Source organism: Furipterus horrens, unplaced genomic scaffold (genome assembly GCF_987537825.1).
Source record: "Furipterus horrens unplaced genomic scaffold, mFurHor1.1.pri manual_scaffold_2, whole genome shotgun sequence".
In the NCBI taxonomy this organism is placed as follows: Eukaryota; Metazoa; Chordata; class Mammalia; order Chiroptera; family Furipteridae; genus Furipterus; species Furipterus horrens.
The window spans coordinates 83,436,606-83,460,005 of record NW_028327172.1 but is presented as its reverse complement, the minus strand read 5'-3'; the positions used below and the strand labels follow the sequence as shown (position 1 = coordinate 83,460,005).

Below are 23,400 nucleotides of genomic sequence, written 5' to 3'. Positions count from 1 at the left end.
TGCAAACACATAAGGGAAGAAGTGAAGACTAAGCTAAATGAAACAAAGGAAAATTCACACAAAACCAATGCTGAAGGGAAGGAAACCTGGATTCAGATCAATATTTGGAACATAAGGAAGAAAAAAACAGTCAACCATACAAAATGAGGAAATAAGAATTGAAGAAAATGAGGAGAGGCTTAGGAACCTCTGGGACAACTTTAAATGTACCAACATCCAAATCATAGGGCTGCCAGAAGGAGAAGAGGAAGAGCAAAAAATGGAAAACTTATGTGAAAAAATAATGAAGGAAAACTTTCTTAATTTGGCAAAGGAAATAGACATACATGTCCAGGAAGCACAGAGAGTCCCAAGCAAGCTAGACCCAAAGAGGACCACACCAAGATGCATCATAATTAAAATGCCAAAGGTTCAAGATAAAGAGAGAATCTTAAAAGCAGGAAGAGCAAAGCAGAGTTATCTACAAAGGGGTTCCTGTAAGACTCTCAGCTGATTTCTCAAAAGAAACTTTGCAGGCAAGAAGTATTCGAAGTGATGAAAAGCAAGGACCTACAGCCAAGATCACTCTGTCCAGCAAAGCTATCATTTAGAGTGGAAGGGCAGATAAAGTGCTTCCCAGACAAGGTCAAGCTAAAGGAGTTCATCATTACCAAGCCATTATTATATGAAATGTTAAAGGGATTTATTTAAGAAATAGAAGATCAAAATTATGAACATTAAAATGACAACAAACTCGCAACTATCAACAACAGAATCTAAAATATAAAAACAAAAACAAACTAAGCAAACAACCAGAATAGGAACAGATTCATAGGTGTGGGGATCATTTGGAGGATTATGAGCTGGGAGGGGGAAGGGGGAGAAATGGGGAAATGGTGCAGGGATTAAGAAGCATAATTGGTTGGTACAACACAGGGGAAAGTTAAGAATGATATAGGAAAGAGTGAAGCCAAAGAACTTACATGCATGACCATGGCATGAAGTAAGGGGGGTGAGACTGTTCAAGGGAGGGGCAGTACTGGGCAGAGAGGATCAAAGGGAAAAGAAATTGGGACCACTGTAACAGCATAATCAATAAAGTATACTTAAAAAAAAAAACAACAACAGAAAAGAACTTGGCAAAGTGTCAAATCCTCTACAGGGAGACAAAACCATCCTCACAGGCAGGCTCAGGGTTGTACTGCAGGAACATAAGTCTGGTTTGTTGTAAGGAATGGGTTGGGTGAGAAAGACGGACCAGAGAGTCCCCCTTAGATGCCACAGCCCTATCTAGAGAGGGACTAAGAGATTGGTAGGAAGGGCAGAGAGGACCGCCAGGATGCTGGATAAGTTCATGTGCCTCCAGGTCTCCAGGCCTCCAACAATCCTTGGCTCCATGCTTTCTGTCCAGCAGGCTCAATGGATGCTGACTGAGTAAATGAATGACAGCAGTAGACCCTGGTGCCTGGTCAATACATACATACAGGTCTCCTACTGTGTGTTCCAATTGGGAAGAGGCCCCACTGGGCTTGTAGAAGATAGCATCAGTAGGACACAGTGCTTCCCTACCTTGAGCTGGAAGATTTGTTGTATGGGAGTGGCATTCCATGTCATCCCACATGGAATTAGGCATTTTGCTTTCCCCAGACACTCCGAAGTTGTGGTGCTGGGTAGGATATCACTCATGCTTCTCTGCCGAGAGCTCACAGAGCAGATATGTCAGAAAGGGATGAGGGTATAGAGGTGGGCAGATCCTTCTCCCATGTCAGAGGTGGGAGACCCCTCTGACCTGTTGTGGTTGGTGTGCCCTCTTCCCTGATTTAGATGCATGGTCATCCTGAATGACATAAATTGGTGCATTTCAAATCCATGGGGGTACCACAGCACCTGGAAATGATGGTGCTTTGTGCAGAATGCCCTGAAAACCAATAACTGATAAATTTAATTCCAGTGTGTGAAATAGGAACACTTTTGTTAGCAGGAAAGCCAACTCTATTATGTGTGCATTATGTTTCAATCACAACCAAAACACAGGCTGTCAAGCTCATCAATGCCTCTCGAGTCTGCCTCTGAGCCTGCTGCTTGCTCCCTTTTCTCAGTGAGCAGCTCTACCAACCGCCCAGAACCCAATGCAGAAACCCAGAGTTCTCCTCGACAACTTCTCTCCCTGTTTGCCCCCAACACCCCTCCCACCCCACATCTATCCAATGACCAAATTCCATGAAACTGACTTCCAGGTTAGCTACTGACTCTGAACACTTCTCTGCATTCTCATCCCCACTACTTTCATCTGGGAAATCACCATCTGTGACCTGAATTACAGCCACACCTCACTTCCATGCAAGGTGCCCTCTACACTGTAGCAGCCAGGGACCTCTCTAAAACACCAATCCAACGGAGTCAGTCCTTGCATCCAAACTTTCAGGAGCCCCCAGGCTTACAAGCCCCTCTGGGCCATGAATGGCCCTCCAGTTTAATTTTCCCCAGTGTTACCACTACACCCTACACTTTTTGCCTAATAGAAGTAGTTGCTGTTTGGGACTGTGTTGGATTCTCTCTGGCTGGAACTTCTCCCCTTGCCCCCTCAGTTGCCTGGCTAACTTCTCCTCCTACTGTAACAGAGCCCACAGGCTGCCCCAATTGAAACAGAACCCACGGGCTGTTCAGTTATTAGGGGCCAATTGCCCGCCACCAGAAGCATAACTCTCAATACCAGAGTTTGGTGAAAAGAAAAAGAATTATTTATTTAATAGTTACATAGATTTAGATTATTTGTGGATTTCTACCATTAAGTCTTATTTTATTTAAAACACCCACAAACACATAGCTCTGCCTCCCCCTACCAAGCCAGCCTAGTTTTAGAAAAGTCAGAGATACAGTCTTCCTACTTCCCAGACACAGTTCAGTTTTACTGGCAGCTCCCAATCATTCAAGCCTGATTGGGGAGGTTTTGCCTGTGTTGCGGTGCCCTCCAGCTCTTAATGCAGAACCACATGGAGTTCTCCTTTTCCTTTCCAAGCTGCATGGGGTTCTCCCTTTCCTTTCCAAGCTGCATGGAGTTCTCCCTTTCCTTTCCAAGCTGCATGGAGTTCTCTCTTTCCTTTCCAAGCTGCATGGAGTTCTCTTGCTAAAAAGTCTACTGCCTATTTTTAAACCCCTAACTGCGTCCTGTGATGCAGTGGGCAAGGTAACTAGTTCTGACCATTCACAGAACCTTGTGCAGGCTCTGTATGCTCTTTCCGCACCATTCCATGGTCAAAACCCCTCCTATCTTCTTGGGGCCTTGGAAGAACCAAAGCCAATTGCATAACTAAGACACTAGCTACTAGCCATAGTCATGCAAAGGCATCTTAAAAGCTATTCCCTTTTCCTCATTCCCCCAACCTGCAGTCTCTGGGGATTTTTGGAGACCCCCCGCCCCAACTCTGTAACACTACTTCAGATTATATCTCTTTCAGGATGTTTTTTCCCCATGGGGTGGGATGCCCATTCCTCAGGGCTCTCTGTGCAGGTGTGCAGACCTCGCCATCTCTCTCTGGGGTTCCTGCAACAGCTTCCCAACTGGTGTGCCCCACCCTTCCTTTCTCTACACAACAGTCAGAATCTCCTCTGAGAGGCAAATCTGATCTTGTTGTTCCTGCTGCCATTAGGCTCAAGTCTAAACTCCTGGCATGATGTGTAAGGCCCTCTGTGATCCTCTATGATCTCAGCTATTGCAGCCTCCCCAGTTTAACTCATTCCAAGTCCCTCCATGCTTCGGCTAGCCAAATCTCTTTCTGCCTCCGCCATGGCACCTGCTCTCTGGCTCTGTCTTTGGCATATGCTGATTCTCATGTCTAGACCCTCCCCTGGCTCCCAACTCTTTACCTGGTTAATGCCTACCCATCCTTCAGTTGTCTGCTGAACATCACTTCCTCTAGAAACCCTTCTTTAAATCCCTAAGCTAGGTTATGTGTCTCTCTCCCCATTCCATTCCCTAGTGCCCACGACTCACAGATTTAATTGCTTGATTAACTGGCTTTTGTTGATTTTAGATTGTGAGTTGGAGAACCATGTATATTTTGTTCTTGCCTGTGTTTCTAGCACTATGTAGAATAATGCTTAATAAGTATTTGTAGGAGAATAAGTGAATGCACATTTCTATTCCTACCATTAGAAGTTAGGTCTCCCCATGAACTTGTCTGAAGTGTGTGGTGAATGGAATGTGCTTAATACTTGTTTGTTGAATGAATGAATGAATGAATGGTCAGCTCTTCTCAAGCTCATTTATTTTACCATACTTCTAAAAAAATTATATTTGCTCACTTGTTTTACCATCTGTTAAGAACTTGCTAGCAAAATAGTGGCAGCAGGCCTCAATGTTTTAAGAAAATTGTTGGATGCAAAACTTAATATTCTGAAGCTGGAGAATTCTCTCTACTAACTTCCAGTGGTTGGTTTTAGCTCCAGGGTACTCTATGGGAGGCAGCATGCCTTGGGAGGTCCTTCTGCTCACTCCTTGTGTCCATTTCCCCTGGCCAGAGCCTGGACACCCAGTGGCCCTTCTACCCCAATGGATCCACTGAACCTGTCCTGGTACGATGATGATCTGGAGAGCCAGAACTGGAGCCGGCCCTTCAATGGGTCTGAAGGAAAGGCCGACAAGCCCCACTACAACTACTATGCCATGCTGCTCACCCTGCTCATCTTCATCATCATCTTCGGCAACGTGCTGGTGTGCATGGCCGTGTCCCGTGAGAAGGCGCTGCAGACCACCACCAACTACCTGATTGTCAGCCTCGCTGTCGCCGACCTCCTTGTAGCCATGCTCGTCATGCCCTGGGGTGTCTACCTGGAGGTAGGTCTGGGCCCTACCTCAATCGGCACCTTTTCCAGGGGACACAGTGCTGGAGCCTCGAGTCCAGGCTCCTCACTGCTTTCCACTCCCAAGTTGCCTGGTGCTTCCTCAAATGGTCTCTTCCTCCACTGCGGGCTGTTTTGCTCCTTATAAAACGGGTAGATTGTCTCCTTAACAACCCCAGCTACCAGTTATAGAGTCCTTGCCAAGTACCAGGCCTTGTGTTAAGTCCTTTATATACGGCATTTTCCACAAGTCCTCACAGCAGTCCTGAGAACCCTACATTGTCACCATTTCACTGCAGTTAGGTGACCTCTCCAACATCACACAGTCACCAGGTCCAAGGTGGCACTCTGTGTGGCAGTTCATTAGGTCCTGCTGGAAATGGGAATAATTGATGAGGACCCCCAAAGATGGGAGATGTTCCAGCTTTCAGGCCTGAACTCTTCATTCCTTTTTCCCCACTTCAAAATGGGGGCTGCTGCTCTGTGTTCTCCTTCTCCCTCCCCTCTTCCTCAGTGTGTTCTGGTGCCTGTGTTTGGGACGTCCAGTTAGAGGCCTCTGTGAACTGAGCTGCAGCCCCTTCCTCGGGAAGGACCAGAGAGTCACTGTTGCCTGGCCCAGGACAGAGCCCAGCTCTTTGCCTCAGGAGAGTGAGCAGGCGACCCCTGCTATGATCAGGCACTGTGCCAGGCGCTTTTTAGACACAGACTCAGCAAATGCTCATGCTAATCCTGGGAGTTGACACTACTCTTCTCACTTTACAGAAGAGGAAACAGAAGCTTTGAGAAGTTGCCTGTCTTTACTCAGATTGCATAGCAAAGGGAGAAGATGCTAATAGAAGTTCTTAAGTGGACCTACCTCCAGGCGGACGCTTTTCAGAGCTGCCAGGCAGACGTGGAAGGGCCTGGGGGATATGAGCAGGCTTGGGCTGGATCCTACCCCTCTCTCTGCCCAGGGTTCTGGGGTGGAGTCTTGGTCATAGGAATCTGACCGGGGCCTTTGGGGAAGAACCAGTGCCAAGGTCATCAAGACCTCTGGGCTGTTTCCTTCCTGCCCTGAGCTAGAGAGGAGTTTATCTCTCTCTAGCCATGGCAGCAAGCCCTTCTTTTAAAAGAAAACATGAACCCTTTGTAGGTCTGTGCAGAGAAGTTGTCAAGGAGAAGCAGCTGAAGTGGGGAGTGGAGGCTGGTCAAAGTGGTCCTTCTCCCTGTCCCCTCTCCCCAAGGGGGCTCCTGTGCTTCCTGCCACCTCCACACTGGCCCACAGGAGCTCTGGGCCATCACTCCTTGGTTTCCTTTAGCACAGCATAAACAGGCTGGAACTTCCAAAATGACCTGACTGAATGTTAAGGAAGAACCAATAGGAAACAAATGAGACACAAAATAACATAAAAACACACAGGTGCCACTGCCGGGGTTTAATTCCTCCATGACTCCAATGTCTACAAGGCCCCAAGACTCTGCTTATCCCATGTTCTGTCTGAGGCCTCTCCCTGAGGAGCCCTTTCTTAATTCATAGGTCTGGTCCCCTGCTGCTCACTTTCAAAGGAGGGTCCCCGGCCTCAGACCATCAGAGGAAAATGACCCCTCTGTGCGTCCATTTCCTTACTTATCTCATAGCATTGTTAGAGAGTTGAATGAATGACTATATAAACATGCTCGGAATAGAACTGGACACATAATAAGCACAATATAAAAGTCAGCCATGACAATGGTATTCAAAATGAAATGACCATAGATATCCAGTGCCTATCCACATAGAGAGGACCCTCCCATACTCAGGCAAGGAAGCACCCTCTTCCCAGAGTGAGGTGTGCTCTGCCCAGAGTGATGGGCATGTATTCTGGGGCTTTTAGACCCACCTCCCCTACCCAGACCCTCTAGAGTAGGGCCAGATCTGTACATGGGCTGTACTGGGGGTCCTACCAATCTCTACATCCTTCAAACAGATATTTTAAACATACCCATTCACCATTTAAGAGGGAAAGCTCAGTGTTCAGAGGGCAGGGAGGAGAATGGCATCTCAGAGTCCTGTGCTCAAACTCTCCCTTAGTCTCCCACCCAAACAGAGCTGGAAAGTGAGCCATGCTCCCAGGACATTGTCTCAGCTGATTATTGTCTCTAGAGAATATCTCAAGGGGAGTCTCACTATATCCCAACATCCTGTCAAAGTATTCTTGTAACCATGTACTGTATCTAGAATCTTCCATCTTGTTCCATTTCCAATGACAGTAGATGCCTGCAATAACCTGCCACATTAGCACCCGTCTAATGTGGAGCTGGAGGTGCAGTACCTGTTTTTATCCCACTCAGTATCTGGAAAGCACACTGCTTTTGAAGGGGGAGGATGGGGTTCGATTCCCGACTCTATCACTTTCCATCCAGAGCAGCTCCTAGAGAAGAGAGCCATGGACCACCTGTCTGCATGTGCCATGCTGTTGCAGCCTCACAGCCCTTTGAGGGGTGGGCTTACTGTGTACATTTTCCAGATGAGCAGATGAAGTTGAAATGTGAACAGACTAAGATCCCAGAGCCATTTATTCACTCATTTGACATGTATTGACAATTTTATGTCCTACCCCCTCCTGAGGTCTAAAGCACTGGCCTTCCATCAATGAGGAGACTACTAATGGAGGTGACAGTGGAGCAGTCCCCACAGGAGGTGTGGGAACACATAGGGCACATGGGACTTGGCATGTGGGAACAAGGAGGTCGTGCAGGAAGAAGTGATATTTTCAGAAGAATTAGCTGGTGACGGGGGCGGTGGGGAGCCATGGCACGTGCACTCCAGGCAGAGAAACAAAGTGTGCAAACCTGCTGAACAGGGAGGTTTTGAGGTGTAGTATCCATGTTATTAGCTTCAGGGGGTTTCTGTCACGTTCTGTAGATATGAGTGTGAATGTTCGGAACAGTGCCTGACACAAAGTAAGTGCTTAATAGGCACTGGTTATTATTAGGATTTAACCAGCCAACTCAAAGCCCATTCTGCAAGTCTCAGCTTCATGTGAGCAGGAAGGTCAATGTGCCCTGGTTGGTGTGGTTTAGTTGGTGGGCGCACTGTGCTGTAAACCAAAATGTCACAGGTTTGATTCCTAGCTGGGGCACATACCTAGGTTGCATGTTCAGTCCCCTGTCAGGGCATGAATGAGAGGCAATGGGTTGATGTTTCTTTCTCATATCACTGTTTCTTTCCTGCTCTTTTCCCTCACTTCCTGCCTCTAAAATAAATAAACTCATCTTTAGGTGAGGATGAAAAAGACAAGAATGTCAATGTATGGCATCTGAAGGTGCAGAGAAAAACCCAGGGTCTGGTTCTTTCTCTGCTACTAAATCACCAGGTGATCTTGCACAGGTCCATTTTCCTGTTTGATCCCAAGTTAGCCCACCCTAGCAATTAAAATTGCTCCTTTCACACTTGGTGTATTTAGTACTTAAATTATCTCCTTTTTAACAAGCCTGATGAACCTTCCTAAGACAGCTTAAGAGAGAGCATAGATTGTGCTGCCCAGAACTTGCTTCAGAGTCCAGCCCTGCTGCTGCACCCTAGCTGGGTGAACTCTCTGGGCTTGGTCCCCAGATCCATGACCGGACATAACAGTCCCTTTTGTATGAGCCTTAAGAACAATAAATGAGATAAAGTTCATGCCCAAAGTAGGTGTTCCAGAAACAGTGGCTACCAGCACATTCTCTTGAGTCTTTGAGTCAGCTCCACTGTGTCCTAGAAGAGCTGCTCCTGAAGCTGGGAAGGAAAGCTGCCCTAATTCTCGCTCCAGAAAAACCTTTGGGAAAGGGGGTTGGGAGCTCCCAAGGGAGGAACTTGTCAGTCCTGTTCATCACTGTCTCCAGAGTCTAGGACAGCGCCTGGCACATATGAAGTGTCTATAGAAAAGAAGGAAAGCAGGGAGGATGGGGAAGATCTCAGACCTAGATCCACAGGGACAGAGCAGTGGCTCTGAAATTCTAGTCTAGAAGAGGCTTCAAAGGAGAAGTGGATCAGGTGGGCCTGGAACTCTCCTGATGGTAACAAGAAGGTAGACTTTGTTTATGCCAGGAAAGCCCTTCTATTCACCCCCCACCCCTAGGACCTTTAGCATCTGCCCACATGGTCAGCACTGCACTGAGGCACAGGGACCTCTGTGCTGCGACTTGGGAGGGGCCAAGAGCAGTGAGAGGCTTCCTGTCTTCCAGGAGGAGCTTCTGTTTCCTCCACACTTGACAACAGCAGCGGCAGTGCCTTCACTGAGCCTAAATGCCAGCATTTGGTTTTATGCCTCAGAGCAGAAAAGAGGGCAGCGCTGAGAATGAGCAAGGTTATAATTAGGCCTGCCGCTGTGTGGTAACACGCAGCATGGGCACTGCCCTGCTCAGTCAGCGGGAGGAGCTTTCCTGCTCCTCTTTTCTCCTGTTGGCAGAGGCCCAAGGTGCATCTCTGTGACCTGACTCTGCTCAGGGATGGGGCTGCCCCAGACTTCCAAAGTTGCCAGGGCCAGCCTGCTGTGTGGGTGTGGGCGCCTGTGTGTAAATGGAGGTAAGGGGTGTGGATGTGCATGAGGGCGGGTACAGGAATGTGTGTGGTGAGGGTGGGGAAGGGATATAAAATGCTCCTACCAGGAGCTGGACTTCTCATACCCCAGCACACCATGGCTGTATCATTACAGCCTCCTCCCCAGCCCATTCTGGTGTCCCCAAAGCCCTAGGCCAGACTTTCCTTATTTCATTCTCCTGGCATAACAAGGAGCAGAAATGTCTTCCCTGTTTCATAAGGTCATTGTCTTCATCATTGTTCTTAACAGACACTTATTGGGCCCCTATAAGGTGCCATGCACCATGCTGGGCACTGAAGGAGCTGCCTGGTTCCTCCAGAAACCTGGGCCCAAGCAGAACCAGACAACTGAGCTGAATGGCAGGAAAAGTCACTGTACTTTCCTGAGGCTTGGTAAAACAGGGGTCTCAAGGTGATCACACAAATGTTTTCCAGATAAAAAAGTTGAAGAACTCAGTAAAAGTTGGTTGTCTTTCCTTTAGCACAGTTCTTGGCACAAGGTGGCCTTATGAGTCTAGGAGGAGAGGGGCAAGGGCCTCAGACATCATGGGCATGACCCCCATTGCTGCCCCTCTTCTCCCCAAGACCCCAGGCAGAAACGCACAAGACCCTCAAACCTGCCCTCTGAACCTGTGGCCTGATCTACGCCGGGAGAGCCGAGCCACTGGGTTTTAGCTAACCTCCCCTCTACTGTCCACCTATTGTGTTGCTTTGTCCCCAGGTGGTGGGCGAGTGGAAATTCAGCAGGATTCACTGTGACATCTTTGTCACTCTGGACGTCATGATGTGCACAGCAAGCATCCTAAACCTGTGTGCCATCAGCATTGACAGGTGAGCCCAGTCAGGGTAGGAGTGGCTATCCTGGGCATTTACCTTTCAGGCTGCCCCACCTTTCCTTCAGGGTCAGGCTTTATCTGTGATGCTGTATGGCTGGCTTTGTGCCTGCCAGTCCATGTGTTTATGTGCATTTCACACATGTATATATGTGTGTGCACATGCACATATGTGGAGGTGCATGTGTGTGTGGCTGGGAAAGTACCATCTTATGGACAGTGATGCTACCAAGCATACCCAGACTGGTATAGAGGAAAAAGCATTTGCTTTTGACTGATGCCCTGGTTTTATTACTTTTTACTTAGGTGACCTTGGGCAGATTATGGAAATTCTTGGAACTCTAGTTTCATTGTCTAGAAACCAAGGATGATGACCACTGCCCATCTGGAGTTATAGTGTCTGGTTATGCACTTTATGGCCAGCACAGGGCACATGGCCAAGGAAGGGCCAGGCTGTGCTAACCTTGCTAAGAAATATCCTCGGAGCCTTTCACTGATTTGTACACACAGACCATGTGGGCTCCCAGAGGCCCTGGCCCTACCCTCCTTGTAGGATTCTTGGAAGACAAAATAAGCTAATGTATGAGAAGTGCTGGGTGGAGGAATGTGAAGGATTATACACAATGACCATTGTTATTATTTTCTGCTGAATAGGGCTTAACCCTTTCTCTGAGGGTCCTGGCAACCAATCCACTGACAAACACTTCTATCTTCAGTGGGCACAGCTCAGGTGTAGTAAGTACAGTTTCAAAGGCACAGGGACCCAGGCCATGGCCCCTCACAAAGCTTAATATCCAAGTGGGGAGACTAGGGTAAAATATATGCTCCAGGGTTGATGGTAGCCAGTTAGTCCTTAAGCAGTTAATTGGGCAGTGCCAACTGTCCTTATTGTCTGAGTTGGGAATGGGTAAGAGGGTTGACAGGAGGGCTTTGTGGAGGTGGACCAACTCTCTACCCCCAAAGAATGGGGTGTCTCTGGTTGTGCATGTTGTGGAGTGAGGGCTCCCCCTCCTTGTGTCCTTGCAGGTACACAGCTGTGGCCATGCCCATGCTCTACAACACGCGCTACAGCTCCAAGCGCCGGGTCACCATCATGATCACTATCGTCTGGGTCCTGTCCTTCACCATCTCCTGCCCACTGCTCTTTGGACTCAACAATACAGGTGAGCTCTGCCTCCGTGTGCTGAGGGCTCAGCTGGCCTCTGGCGGAGCTGAACCCTGGTGCAGACATGGTGGGGACTCATTGGGGGCCTGATTATCACCTTGGACTGAGGCCAAGGGGGGTCTCCTGGGCCAAGCCCAACTCCGTGTTGTACCTGGTTGGGCCAGAGAGGAAAAATGACCTGGGGAACAATGGATCTGGGTGAGGGGTGGGAATAATGATTCAGGGAGATTTCTGGCCATTTTCAACCTTGTTTATTAGATTGAAACAGGCCAAATAGCCTCACACACTGCATATGTGTGCCTGTTGTGTGTGTGTGCATATGCATATCAGGGAGGCTACTGTGCCTCCATCACCCCTGGCAATGGTATTTGTGTAACGCACCTACAGCCCCAGGCCCAGCTGAGCTCAGGCCAGGCCTCAGCCACCTGGAGCGGAAGAGGTAGAAACAAGTAGGAGGCTAGCGCACCGTGGCCTGCCCTTTGCAAGGCAGTTGGAGCATCTCAAACAGAAGGGGCACCACATCTTCCTGCTAGTGTGGGGTCAAGCTTACTCTAGAGGGAGGCAAGAGCAATGCAGGTGTGCCTCTGGAGACCATTCCAGACTATAGTACACAAGGAAGCCATGAAAGTGTGTGGTACCAAATCTAATTCTTGTGGGAATTGCAAGAAGCAGGAATAGGCCTAAATATGCTTGGATTCATCTGGAAAAACCCTGAAATAGAGAACAGACATCTACTAGACCTGGAAGAAAGCTTGGAAACATAGTGGAACACAGGTGAGTTCAGCAAACGAGACTCAGTTACCTTATTCCTAAAATTAAAAGGTGGCAGACCTCCCCCCAGTATACAGGAAAGGCTGAAATGATGGCTTGGATGCAGTTGATCACAGCTTAGCTTTTGCTCGTGGTTGTGTTTTTAATGCTCTGATTTACACTGTGCATTTATTTGCATCTAACACTTCCAGGCAACCTTAGACATCTAGTATAGTCTCGGTAACCTTGCCCTCACTTGTTCGGAGGAAGAGATAAGGCCTCTCTGCACTCTGCGGCCCCTGGGCCAGCTGACCTACCCACCTGACGCTCTCCCTCCTCCAGAACAGAGTGAGTGCATCATCGCCAACCCTGCCTTCGTGATTTACTCCTCTGTCGTCTCCTTCTACGTGCCCTTTATCGTAACCCTGCTGGTCTACATCAAGATCTACATTGTCCTCCGGAGGCGCCGGAAGCGGGTCAACACCAGGCGCAGCAGCCGGGCTTTCAGGGCCAACCTGAAGGCCCCACTCAAGGTCCCAAGTTCCCCCTCCCCCCGCAGCAGCCCTACTTAACAAACCATCGCCAAGTTGAGTTGGGTCATCCAGTGCTCAGTGGGGTCTGGGATGCTGCAGCAGGAGGGGATGCAGGCTGGGTGGAGGGGTGGGGGGTTCCAAGTGGCTGGGTAGGGCATATTTTGTTTGAAGGCTTGGACCTCAGCAGAGGGACTTGAATATCCAGGAATGGGAGGTAAGGAGAGTGCTGGAGGCAACCTGGGAAGAGAAGCCTTTGCCTGGAGATCTTTGTCTGAAGGCAGCAGCCCTTGGTGCCCCCCTGAGCTCGGCTCCTCTTTGCTTCACTACTTTCGTCACTCTGATCCCTCCCTGCATCTCCCTTTCCCTTCTGCTGAGGCCTCCATCCCATCTCCTTTACCTTGGCACTCTCCATCCTCCCCTCTGACACACCTCCTCCTTCCTCCCCTGCTCTTTCCCACTTCTCTACTCTGTCCCTCTTTCACTCACCCCCTTATGTCTCGTAATTCTCCCCTCTGCTCAGCTCTCCCTCAAGAAGACAGTGTGTGGGTCTGGAAGGAACAAGAGCTTTGGGGTTAGACACATCAGGTTCAAATCCTGGCACTGCCACTTTTTTGTTGAGTGACCTTGGGCAACTTGCTTACTTCTCTGAGCCTCAATTTCCTCACCTGTTAATGGGAATCATAGTACCAACCTCACAGGATGGTCTTGAGGATTCAATACGAGATGGATGTTCAACTGCCTAGCACAGTGCCAGACCCTCAGCAGGCACTCCATAAGTCAGTGTTCATTTGTCCCTTGTCCTTCCCACCTCTTCTTATCATAGTGATGACCTTCTCCCTTACCTCTCTCACCACCTCAGGCCTCCCCCCTCCTCGTCCCTGCCCTTCTCTGAGCCCCTGTGTCTAATTTGACCTCTCAGCATTGGGTTTCTTCCCCTTCCACCAGCCTCCCTGTCATGACCAGTGTGCTGGCTCACTCCACAGGGCAGCTGTACTCACCCCGAGGACATGAGACTCTGCACCGTTATCATGAAGTCTAATGGCAGTTTCCCTGTGAACAGGCGGAGAGTGGTAAGTGTTTAGGTCAGGGACCCACAGTCAGGTCTTAACACTCCTAGGAAAACCCACCTACCATGATTCTCAGAAATATCACCAATGGTCAAAGGGTGAGCACTTCCCAAGATCCCCCGCTTTTGGCTCAGCTGAGAGCATGAGCTCATGCACAACTTACTACAGGTGTGGAGCAAGAGCTCAGTTCTGCAAAACCCAGAGAGGTACCCCTAGCTCAAGAAAATGGGAGAGAGGACTTGGCCTTGAAAACATGCTAAAAATAACAAGAATGTCTATTATCATTCTTTGAAACACCTACCATGTTCCTATTATCTCATCAAATCCTCACAGCAACCCTGAGAGGTAAGTCTCATTGATCATATTCATCTTCATTTTATAGAAGAGGAAACAGAGGCTCAGCGAGGTCAGGCAATTCACCTAAGGCTAAATAGTGAGTGAGAGAGCGCATCTTTGAGCCCAGACTTAGGTGTCACTGAAACCCATGCCTCTGCTGCGCTCTCCACTTGCACGTGCTGCCTCACTGCAGGCAGGTTCTGGGGCTGCAGGCTGGGCACTGGGAGCAGGGAGCAGGGCAGCCTTTAAGTAGAGCTCAGAGGTGCAAAGCGACAGCAGACCCCAGGCTTAGCCCAATGAGAGTAGCACCAGGGTCCAAGCAGCAGGTGTCCCATCCTACCGGTGGGCCAGGGAACCCACCAAGGGCCACACATGAAGCCCAGGTCAGGTGTCCTCAGGAAGCAGGGCCCCCAGTGTTCACCTGCACAGCAAGAGCAGGACTCAAAGTTGCCAGTTAGGAGATAGGTGCCAAAACAGGGATTCAGGAATGGGGTCAAGGTAGCATTTCCGTTCTACCACCTGGGCATGTGGTGAGGCTGCATTTCAGCAGCTCAGGCTGAGACCCTGAGGTCTGGACCAAGGGAACTTGAGGGAGAACCTGGGAGGCCACGAGTGGATTCATGGCAGGGCTCTCCAGATCAGCCCAGCAGGGAGCTTGCCCTTTGGTGCCTGGATCAGTGTAGTGGGAGCAATGGACCCCACATATGAGTGCTGCTGCAGGTGCCCCAGCCCAGCCTGACAGGAGAGCAGGAGTGCCCTCTGTGCAGTTTGAACATGAGCTCCTGGAGGCAGGCACTGAACATCAATTGGTAATTTATCCCCAGGAGCCAGCTTGGCACCTGGCACTTAGCTGGCACTTAGTAAGGGTTGCTCAGTAAGTGCATGGGTAGTAAGCGCCTACGAAATGGTGTGAGGTTCCTGAATATGCATAAGGATTGCTCTGGGAAGGGATCCCAGTGACCCTGCAGGCAGGGACCACCATGAGTCCTGGGTCCTGTACCCAGACAGTCCATGCCTCTGAGTGATCATTCTTCTTGCCTCTCTGAAAGAGTAACCTGTGGTGTTTTCAGGAGTCTGAAGAGGCAGATAGATAGGGAAGAGCCAGGTGGGGCCAGATAGGCCAGCTGAGGCCATGTGAAACTGGGTGGCTACTGCCTGAGAACTTGCCTGGCTTTATCCAGAGCTCTCTGCCTCGTGCAGGAGGCTGCCCGCCGAGCCCAGGAGCTGGAGATGGAGATGCTGTCCAGTACCAGCCCACCTGAGAGGACCCGGTACAGCCCCATCCCGCCCAGCCACCACCAGCTGACCCTCCCTGACCCATCCCACCACGGCCTCCACAGCACTCCCGAGAGCCCTGCCAAATCCGAGAAGAATGGGCATGCCAAAGACCACCCCAAGATTGCCAAGATCTTTGAGATTCAGTCCATGCCCAATGGCAAAACACGGACTTCACTTAAGACCCTGAGCCGCAGGAAGCTCTCACAGCAGAAAGAGAAGAAAGCCACCCAGATGCTCGCCATTGTTCTTGGTGAGTTGGCCCTGGCTGCTGGCCACAGCCCAGCTCTGCCCAAACCTGGCCAAGGGATGGACCCCTCATTGCAGGTTCCATTACCTGCCATCCTCTTCCTAATCATGGTTGGTGGGTCATGGGACTGGCACTTTCTCAGGTTCAGTCCAAACCTATTGATGCACCCTATTAGGTAGATTCTATAGTTGTGCTCAGCTTACAGATGGGGCAATGAAAATTTGAGTGGTCCTATAACTTCACCAAAGAGGACCCATGATTTAAATTTAAGTAGTCTCACTTGAGAGTATGTGAACTTGACCAGTCTATCATAGTGACTCCCAGGACCTCATGACCCTGGGCAAATCACTTTCTCTCTCTAGTCCCATCAGTAGAGTAGATTACTTCTCAAGGTTGTTGTGGTCATCCAATAAAAGACGGCAGTGAAAGCATTTTGTAAACTGCTGAACAGTGCACACAGGTGTTTTCATTATGGTTTTTGTTAATGCTGCTCTTGCTAAGGAATTGGGAAAATCAGTTCCCCTGAGCTTAACCAAGCCCCCGTGGGACCAGAGCTGCAAAAATTTTTAACAGGGCTGTGAGAGAGAGCCTAATCTAAATGAGGGCATGGCCCTGTCAGCACGGCCCTGTCAGTGAGGTAAGGCTTTCAGATAAAGTCCCCTAGAGAACCAGATAATGAAGGTCAAAAACCAAGGGCTGGACTGATATGAGCGATTGGGAACAGGAAGGACTGATGTGACCCTGTCTTCCTTGGAACACCCAGGGTAGTGTGTGAGACCCTCCACACTCACCATCTCCTTTGATCTCCCAACAGCCCTGCGATGTGAGTGGGGCTGGTGTACCTATCCTCATTTTACAAATGAGAACACACAATCACAGCAGGTTAAGGGACTGACTGTTGACCATAATGCGAGGAGTGACAGAGTAGCGCTCAAGCCAGGTCCTCTGTTCCAGTCCACAGGGTCTCTGTTCTGCAGTTCTGCCTTTCCCAGGCACCTCTCCATCCCCCGAGACTCTCAGTGCACCTGTGGAGCATGGTGTGCACATGATGCCTTGATACCAAGGGTCTCACCCAAGCAGGTGGTCCTGATTTGGCAGAGTGGGATGGACACCAGTCTGGGTAATGGCGCATGTCCCAAGGCCTGGGCTGGGGCCTGCAGCACACACTCCAGGTGCCCACTGAGTGAGGGCCCTCCCAGCCCAGCTCCTCCTGGCCTTGGGGCCAGCCTGACTGCAGCCCTCTCCCCCAGGTGTGTTCATCATCTGCTGGTTGCCCTTCTTCATCACACACATCCTGAACATTCACTGTGATTGCAACATCCCACCTGTCCTGTACAGCGCCTTCACGTGGCTGGGCTATGTCAACAGCGCTGTGAACCCCATCATCTACACAACCTTCAACATTGAATTCCGCAAGGCCTTCATGAAGATCCTCCACTGCTGACCCTGCTGCCCACCCGAACAGCGGCCGACCGCCCACCTCCCTGCCCAGGCCAGCCCGGTCTCAGTCCCTGGGAGCCGTGGGCAGGAGGGTGTGCGGCGGACTTCTCTCTGCCTGGCAGGCCCTGCAGTGTTAGCTTGGCGCCACACCCCTCACTACCCAAACACCCTCACTTCGCCAGGGTAGTGTAGAGAGCCAGGCATGGTGCCAGCCCTTGGACTGGACCTCATGGCTCAGGGATAGCTCACAGAGCCCCCTTCCCATGTCTAGACCCCTTGTCCTTGGCACCAAAGATGCAACCACCCTCTGTGACCTTTCTCTGGAGCTCTGGTGTTGCTGGGGCCAGAGTCAGGGCTCAGAAGCTGCGCCCTCTGTTGGGCTCAGCCAGGCCTTCGCAGGTTTGTGCCAGAGTGGGTGGTAGGGAGAGTTAGTTCACAGCCCCCAAGGTCCACCCCAGGAAAGTCAGAGCTCTCACCAAGTCCGCAGGTCACTTCAGTCTGGGGAGATCTATGTACATATCAGACCAGAGAAGGAGCCCCAGAAAAGCCCAAGCCAAAAATCTTTATACCCTCTCCTGCCCAGTAGGAGCCTCTACTTTCCACAGCAGTGGGTCCTGACATAGCCCACTCTCTCCACAACCCCTGAGGGGAGGGCCCCAGGAGGGTCTGTGGGGAGAGGAACCCCCACCCCTAAGAAGCCCACTCTGCTGCCTCCTGATGGACTTGGGTGTACCCCTTCTTGTAGCAAATGTCAGGTCAGCCTGGGGCAGGTGGGGAAGGGGACTTGTGATTGTGCCTGGGGCCTGGGCTGGAGTGTCTGAGATTCCTTGCAGGGCTGCCTCTTGCCACTTTCATTTTCCTTTTGTCTCTTCTCTTTCCCATTCCCATTTTCTTCCACTGCCTTGGCCTTAGAGGAGCCCGTGACTACCATTTGGCCTGGCCTGGCCCTGCCCTGAGGGAGGAAGCAAAGCTGCAGCTTGGGGGATCCCCCAGGTCCCAGACTCTGTAACATCACTACACATGCTCCAAACTAATAAAACATTGACAAGAATCACAGGGGCGGCCCCTCGTGGGGAAGTGTGGCACCAGCTTTGTTCTCTGCACCAGGTGTAGCAAAGCCCTTGTGTTTCTGTAATGGTTAGAGTTGGAGAGACATTCTGCATACCCTCCAGAGAAGGGTGGTCCTGACCACAGCCATCAAGGTGAGCAGGACTTTGGGGGAATGAAGAAAAGAAGCCACTCCAGGAGGGCCAAGGAAAAGATGTATGTGTCTGTGTATTCCTCCCTCATCCTTATCTTCTCCTCTCACGCTGCCATGGGTGCTCTCAGTCTTGCTGTTGGGTGGCCCTGACCCCCAACTCTTGACCAAGATGGAAGGGGGAGCATTTCTAATGGGAACCCCAAGCATACCCAGAGCTCCCCTAATCACCAGAGCACCATGGGCCAGCCAGAGAGAAGCCAGGCTGTCCCTGCATGCCACCTCCTTGTCTCCAGGTCCTGGCACCTCTGAAGGACTGATCCTTAGTCCTCTTGCCCACCAGGGCAGAGAAGGCTCCATGGAGAAGGTGGTCTTCAAGGTGCAGGCTGTACTGGGTCTGTGTCTGCCCCTTGCCCCGTCATCTGCATCACCACAGGACCATGCTGTGGGCAGGTGGAGGAGGCAGGGTAGTCCTGAGTGACACGGCCTGGCTCTCCCTCCTCTCGGCATTCAGGCCAGTCACAGCTCCAAGCTTTGTGGGGCCACGACTTGGCACTGACCTGACAACAGAAATTTGACTTTTTAAAAGTGAAGTATAGATCAACCCAATGAAGGAGGAATATTTTTACCACCTTTAGAATAACACCAGTGATGACAAACAAGGTGCCGGCACCCACGGGCTCAGGCTCGGGGAGCTGTCAGGGCATAATTTGCATGCTAAATACAGTATTTTTAGCACCAAAGTTTGGAGCACTTAACTTGCCCTGAACACGTAATTATGGACTTTGATCTTCCCCTTGATCCTGAATGTAGCCCTGAGTTCTGAGAGAGGCTCCTATCCCCAGGAGCACCCAGGTTCCAAAATGTGGGCAAAACAGGTCCCTCATCTAGCTCAGGGGTCAGTGACCCAGTGACCACCTTCTGAGGAAAGCACCCAACCCCCAAGGGGGCTAGAAACCCCAGGGACTCTTAGCTGCTGATACCCACCCCATAGCCAACACACATATACATCCACATGGCACACACGCATTCCACACTCAGTCTATAATAGATCTTGACCTGGACGGAAACTTACAAGTTCATCTCATCATTGGAATCTTAAAGAGATCACACAGGCTTATCAGATGTGGGAATTGGAAGAGGTGACAAAGGGAGAGAGAGAGAAAATCAGGAAGGAAGAAGGGGAGGAAGGAAGGAAGAAAGGAAGGAAGGGAGGGAGGGAGGGAGGAAATAAGGAAGGAAGGGAGGAGGGAAGGGAGAAAAGAAGAAGGGTGGGAGAGAAGGAGAAGAGCAGGAAGAGAGAGGGAAGGAAGGCAACTGCAGAGCAGTTTGGGAAGGGCTGTGGCAGGGAGAAGAGGGGAAGAGGGCAGGCATGGGCGGGAGGCGGGATCGGGGAAAGTTGCCTACAGCTGTCATGAAATTTCAAGTCTTTCTGCCAGACAGCAGATTGACAGCTAGAGTGGGCAGGGGGAGGGCTGGGCTCCACCCCTTCCCCCCTCAGTACTTCAAGGGCAAAGGATTGAGTGTGGGACCCAGGAACACCGAGGTGGAAGGGGGTGGCCCAGGTCCTGGCTCTTTCCCAAGAGGCCCTGACTGTGGCCTCTTTGCCTTGACAGCAAGGGTAGGAAGAGGGGGTCAGAGGCTGGGCAGGCCACAGCCCTCTGAGTTTCTCTTCTCTTTGCTTTTCCCTATGCCTGTCTTTCTCATGGAATGCCTTTTAATCAAAGGATCATTCATCTGCTTTTATAGCAGGTGGAGTCTCCCCATCCCCAAGAGCAGAGCAAGAAAGCACCCTATAAGGAGTGAGCTTTTCTGGTCAGGCACTGCTGGACATTTTGCATATGTCCTCTCAGATGCCCTGATGTGACTGCAAGTCTTCAAGGTTTTCCTCTAGTGGGTTCTGGTGGCCATGGGTTGGGAGAGGTCCTGGGAATTGAGAAAGCAAAGCAGTGCAAGAGAAACTGTGTCACTTCATCACTCATCCACCTACCTAGCTGTTGTCTTAGTAAATATTTATTGAGCAACTGTTGTGCTCCAGGCCCTGAGCAAGGTGCTGAGAACAAAATAGCGAAAAAGGTGGACATGGTCCCTGCCTTCACGCAGCGCACAGTACAATGGGCAATGGGTGTTCATCACACAGGAACTGTACAAGCTCTGCACCCCACAGCAGAGCCCTGGCTGGGTGTGGAAACACTGCCACGGGCACGGCGGCCAGCTCCAGGGCACCGCTTACCAGATGAGGACGACGAGGTAGGAGGCAGCAGCCCTGGTGTTCCATGGCCTGGGACAGGTAGGTTGGGAATTGGTGAGGGCAAGAAGCTTGCTCATGGGACTTCCTGGATGGCAGATCAGGAGGTCCCTGGAAGAAGCCATTTCTGATCCTGCTTCCCTGGTGGTCTCAGGACAGGGACAGCCAGTTAGCAACAACCATGGACATTGAGGACTGGCTGCCTTAAGGGGATTTCCAGTGTGCTTACCTATCTGGGATCCCTTTCCACTCCATCCCTGCACCGGGAATGCACATGGCCCAGCCCCAGGACCCAGGATGTGTCTGTGGCAGCAGCTCCCACCCAGGCAGGGCCATGGTGGACCTAGCCCACGTGATCTCCTATCCTCAAACCCCCCAGGGTTGGGTTCATATGATCTGCTGTTACAGGGGAGAAGCCTCTCTCACAGGGAGGGTGGTTGCCTGGGTGGCAAGGCTGGCCTTTGAATCCAGGTCTTCTGACTATATTGTCTTAGGTTATCCATTCCATCCATTTCCCGACCAACCCTGAGCAAAGTTGGAGACTAGTGTGGTCAGAAGACTTTTAAAAAGGGTGACAGAGAAAGAAAATTCTTGAGGTGCCTCTGGATAGCCTGACAGCCCTTTTGGTTGCTAGAGCAAATGAGTATGTGGGGGGTGGGCAGGACATTGGGCACAGTTCTTAGTGAGGCTTCAGTAGCAGGAGGCCAGAGTGTGGGTGTCCTGTGCCTGAAGGTTTTCTTCTGCCAACCAGATGCCCCTAGCTCTGGTTCTGGGGTGGGGGTGGGGCTCCAGAGAAATAGGAAGCTGGTGGGGAGAGAGCAGACCATCTTTAGAGGGAGAGATCCTCCCTGGTGTTTTGGGGTTCTGGGGGTCAAGAAGAAGGGAGTGTCTGGTAAGAACATCTTCCCACTCACTCTCCCATCCCAGCTCTGCTACTTGGCAAATAAAGCTGGGTGGAAGCTGCTGGGCAGAACACAGCCTGGAGGGTATCTGGAGAGACCATTTACTGCTGGGTGGAGCCTGGGCAGCTCCAAGTCCATTGGAAGAGAAGGAAGAAATTGCCTGGAGCAGACAAGTTCCACCCTCTAGTGCTGCTCTGCGATCCAGAGCCTGGAAAGCCAACTGACCCCAGCCCGGCTCCCCTTCCAAACTTAGGTTCCCACCCTCCTCTTTGCATCCCTGGGCCCCATCCTACAGCTGTACAGGGGTTGGCAAAAGTAGGCTTACAGTTGTGAGCAAGCAAAACACATAGCCTTGTATTATTATTTATTAATGACTATTATTTTTCCATATGAACAACTGTAAACCTAGTTTTGCCAACCCTTGTATTCATCCTCCCACCCTTCTCTGTGCAGGCTGAGCCCTCACACTGACTTTGCCCATCTGAAGGCAGCGCAAGGTCCAACATCAGCCCTGGACACTCCCCTCCCCGGCTGGATGCACACACGGCCGGCCACCTTGCGTTGCTAAACTAGCCCCACTATCTGCCTCCTGGGGCTCTGGGTAATCCAATCTATGGGTGGTCATTGCAGCTATGTGTCAGTGGGCACGACGCACAGTGGGGCTTCCCCTGCCCTACAGCTGACCTGACTCTAGTTTAGGTGTGTCCTGAGATGTATCAATGTCACACACACCAAGGCCCCTTCCTCCCCTTGATGGGCCAGCAAAGCGAAATAGGCAGTGGCTTTTATGAGCATCCTGAGAAAAGGTTCCCAAAGGTTGGCTTATCGGTGTGCCTTCCAAGAGAAAATCCCTCTGACGTTGGAGAGGCTGTAAGAAACTAACATGCTAAGAGCTCACTGCTTTCCCTCTGGCCGACAGTCATCTGGTTCAGTCATCACCACCAGCCAGTGAGATAAGCATTGATTGTGAGACGATGTGCACCAGGCTCCGCATGTTTCAGCACCCTCGGTCACGCACTGGTGGATGGCACAGCAGGCCTTGCATCCAAGTCAGTCTGTCTGCTTGGTCTGGTCTGTCTTCCAAGCCCCTATCTTTCTACTTCCCAGCCCTCCAGAGCTTCCCTCCCCTGCCTCAGCCCAGCCCGGCAACTATGCTCTGTCCCTTACTTTGCAGCAGCAACCCTGCTGCCATACCCTGACGCAGTAAGCCAGGATGGCACACTGAGAGAGGGCTGCAGGGAATGCAGAAATAAGCAAATGAGGGACATGGCTCATCCTGAGCAGGGCAGGTGCTCTCTGAGCCCCACTGCAGGGGTCGTGGTACAGAGTGACCGTCTCTGGTCAGGCAATCAGAGAAGCTTCGTGGGCACATTGGATCTTGAAGAGTATAGACGGCACTGTGGCTGCTTACATTTAACTTACTGAAATTAAAAATTTGTCTCTTTGGTTGCACGAGCCACATTTCAAGTGCTCAATAGTGCATGGGCCTGGTGACTACCCTCTTGAACAGTTCAGATAAAGAAGGCTTCCATCCTCCCAGAAAATTCTGTTGGGCAGGCTGGTCTAGAATATGGGTTAAGAGTATGGATGCCTTCAACTAACATGAGGGAGGAGGGGTGAGGAGCAGGTGAATGCTCTGTTGGGATACATTGAGTTTAAAAGGTCGCTAGGACCTCCAGGTGTCAATTTGCAGTAGGAAAATGAGGAGTTCCATCCTCCCCGACCCCAGCCTCCCCTAAACAGGGTTTGAAATTTAGCTAGACACCGTTTTTGTTTGTTTGTTTGTTTGTTTTGAATTTCAAGGGCCCCACTAAAATCCAATCCTAAACACCCTTAGAGACCACTAGACGATAGCTACTTAAATGGAATTCAAGGTAGGTGCCATGTGTGTCTGCAAAGGGTGGCTTGAAAAGGACAAGAAGATGCTAACAGGCAGTGAAGGGCTGTGTTGGCCAGAACTGGCCTAAAACCCTATCTCAGTTTCTCTTGGGGGAAGGAAGTACAGAAAGCTGGGGTCTTAGGATCTCAACCTGGACCCTGGG

At 50.8% G+C, this 23,400-nt stretch overlaps 1 protein-coding gene across 1 annotated transcript in view; it reads left to right on the top strand.

Annotated features, from left to right (window-relative positions):
• The window catches only part of DRD2 (dopamine receptor D2), a 75,001-nt gene extending 56,937 nt beyond the window's left edge, over positions 1 to 18,064 (top strand). The window contains exons 2-8 of the mRNA XM_090267890.1: positions 4,501 to 4,816; positions 10,083 to 10,192; positions 11,221 to 11,357; positions 12,452 to 12,642; positions 13,626 to 13,712; positions 15,246 to 15,573; positions 16,821 to 18,064. Coding sequence (XP_090124016.1) covers positions 4,532 to 4,816; positions 10,083 to 10,192; positions 11,221 to 11,357; positions 12,452 to 12,642; positions 13,626 to 13,712; positions 15,246 to 15,573; positions 16,821 to 17,014 — 1,332 coding nt within the window. The 5' untranslated portion in view covers positions 4,501 to 4,531 and the 3' untranslated portion in view covers positions 17,015 to 18,064. The remainder of the gene's footprint in view (positions 1 to 4,500; positions 4,817 to 10,082; positions 10,193 to 11,220; positions 11,358 to 12,451; positions 12,643 to 13,625; positions 13,713 to 15,245; positions 15,574 to 16,820) is intronic.
• Positions 18,065 to 23,400: the final 5,336 nt, after the last annotated feature.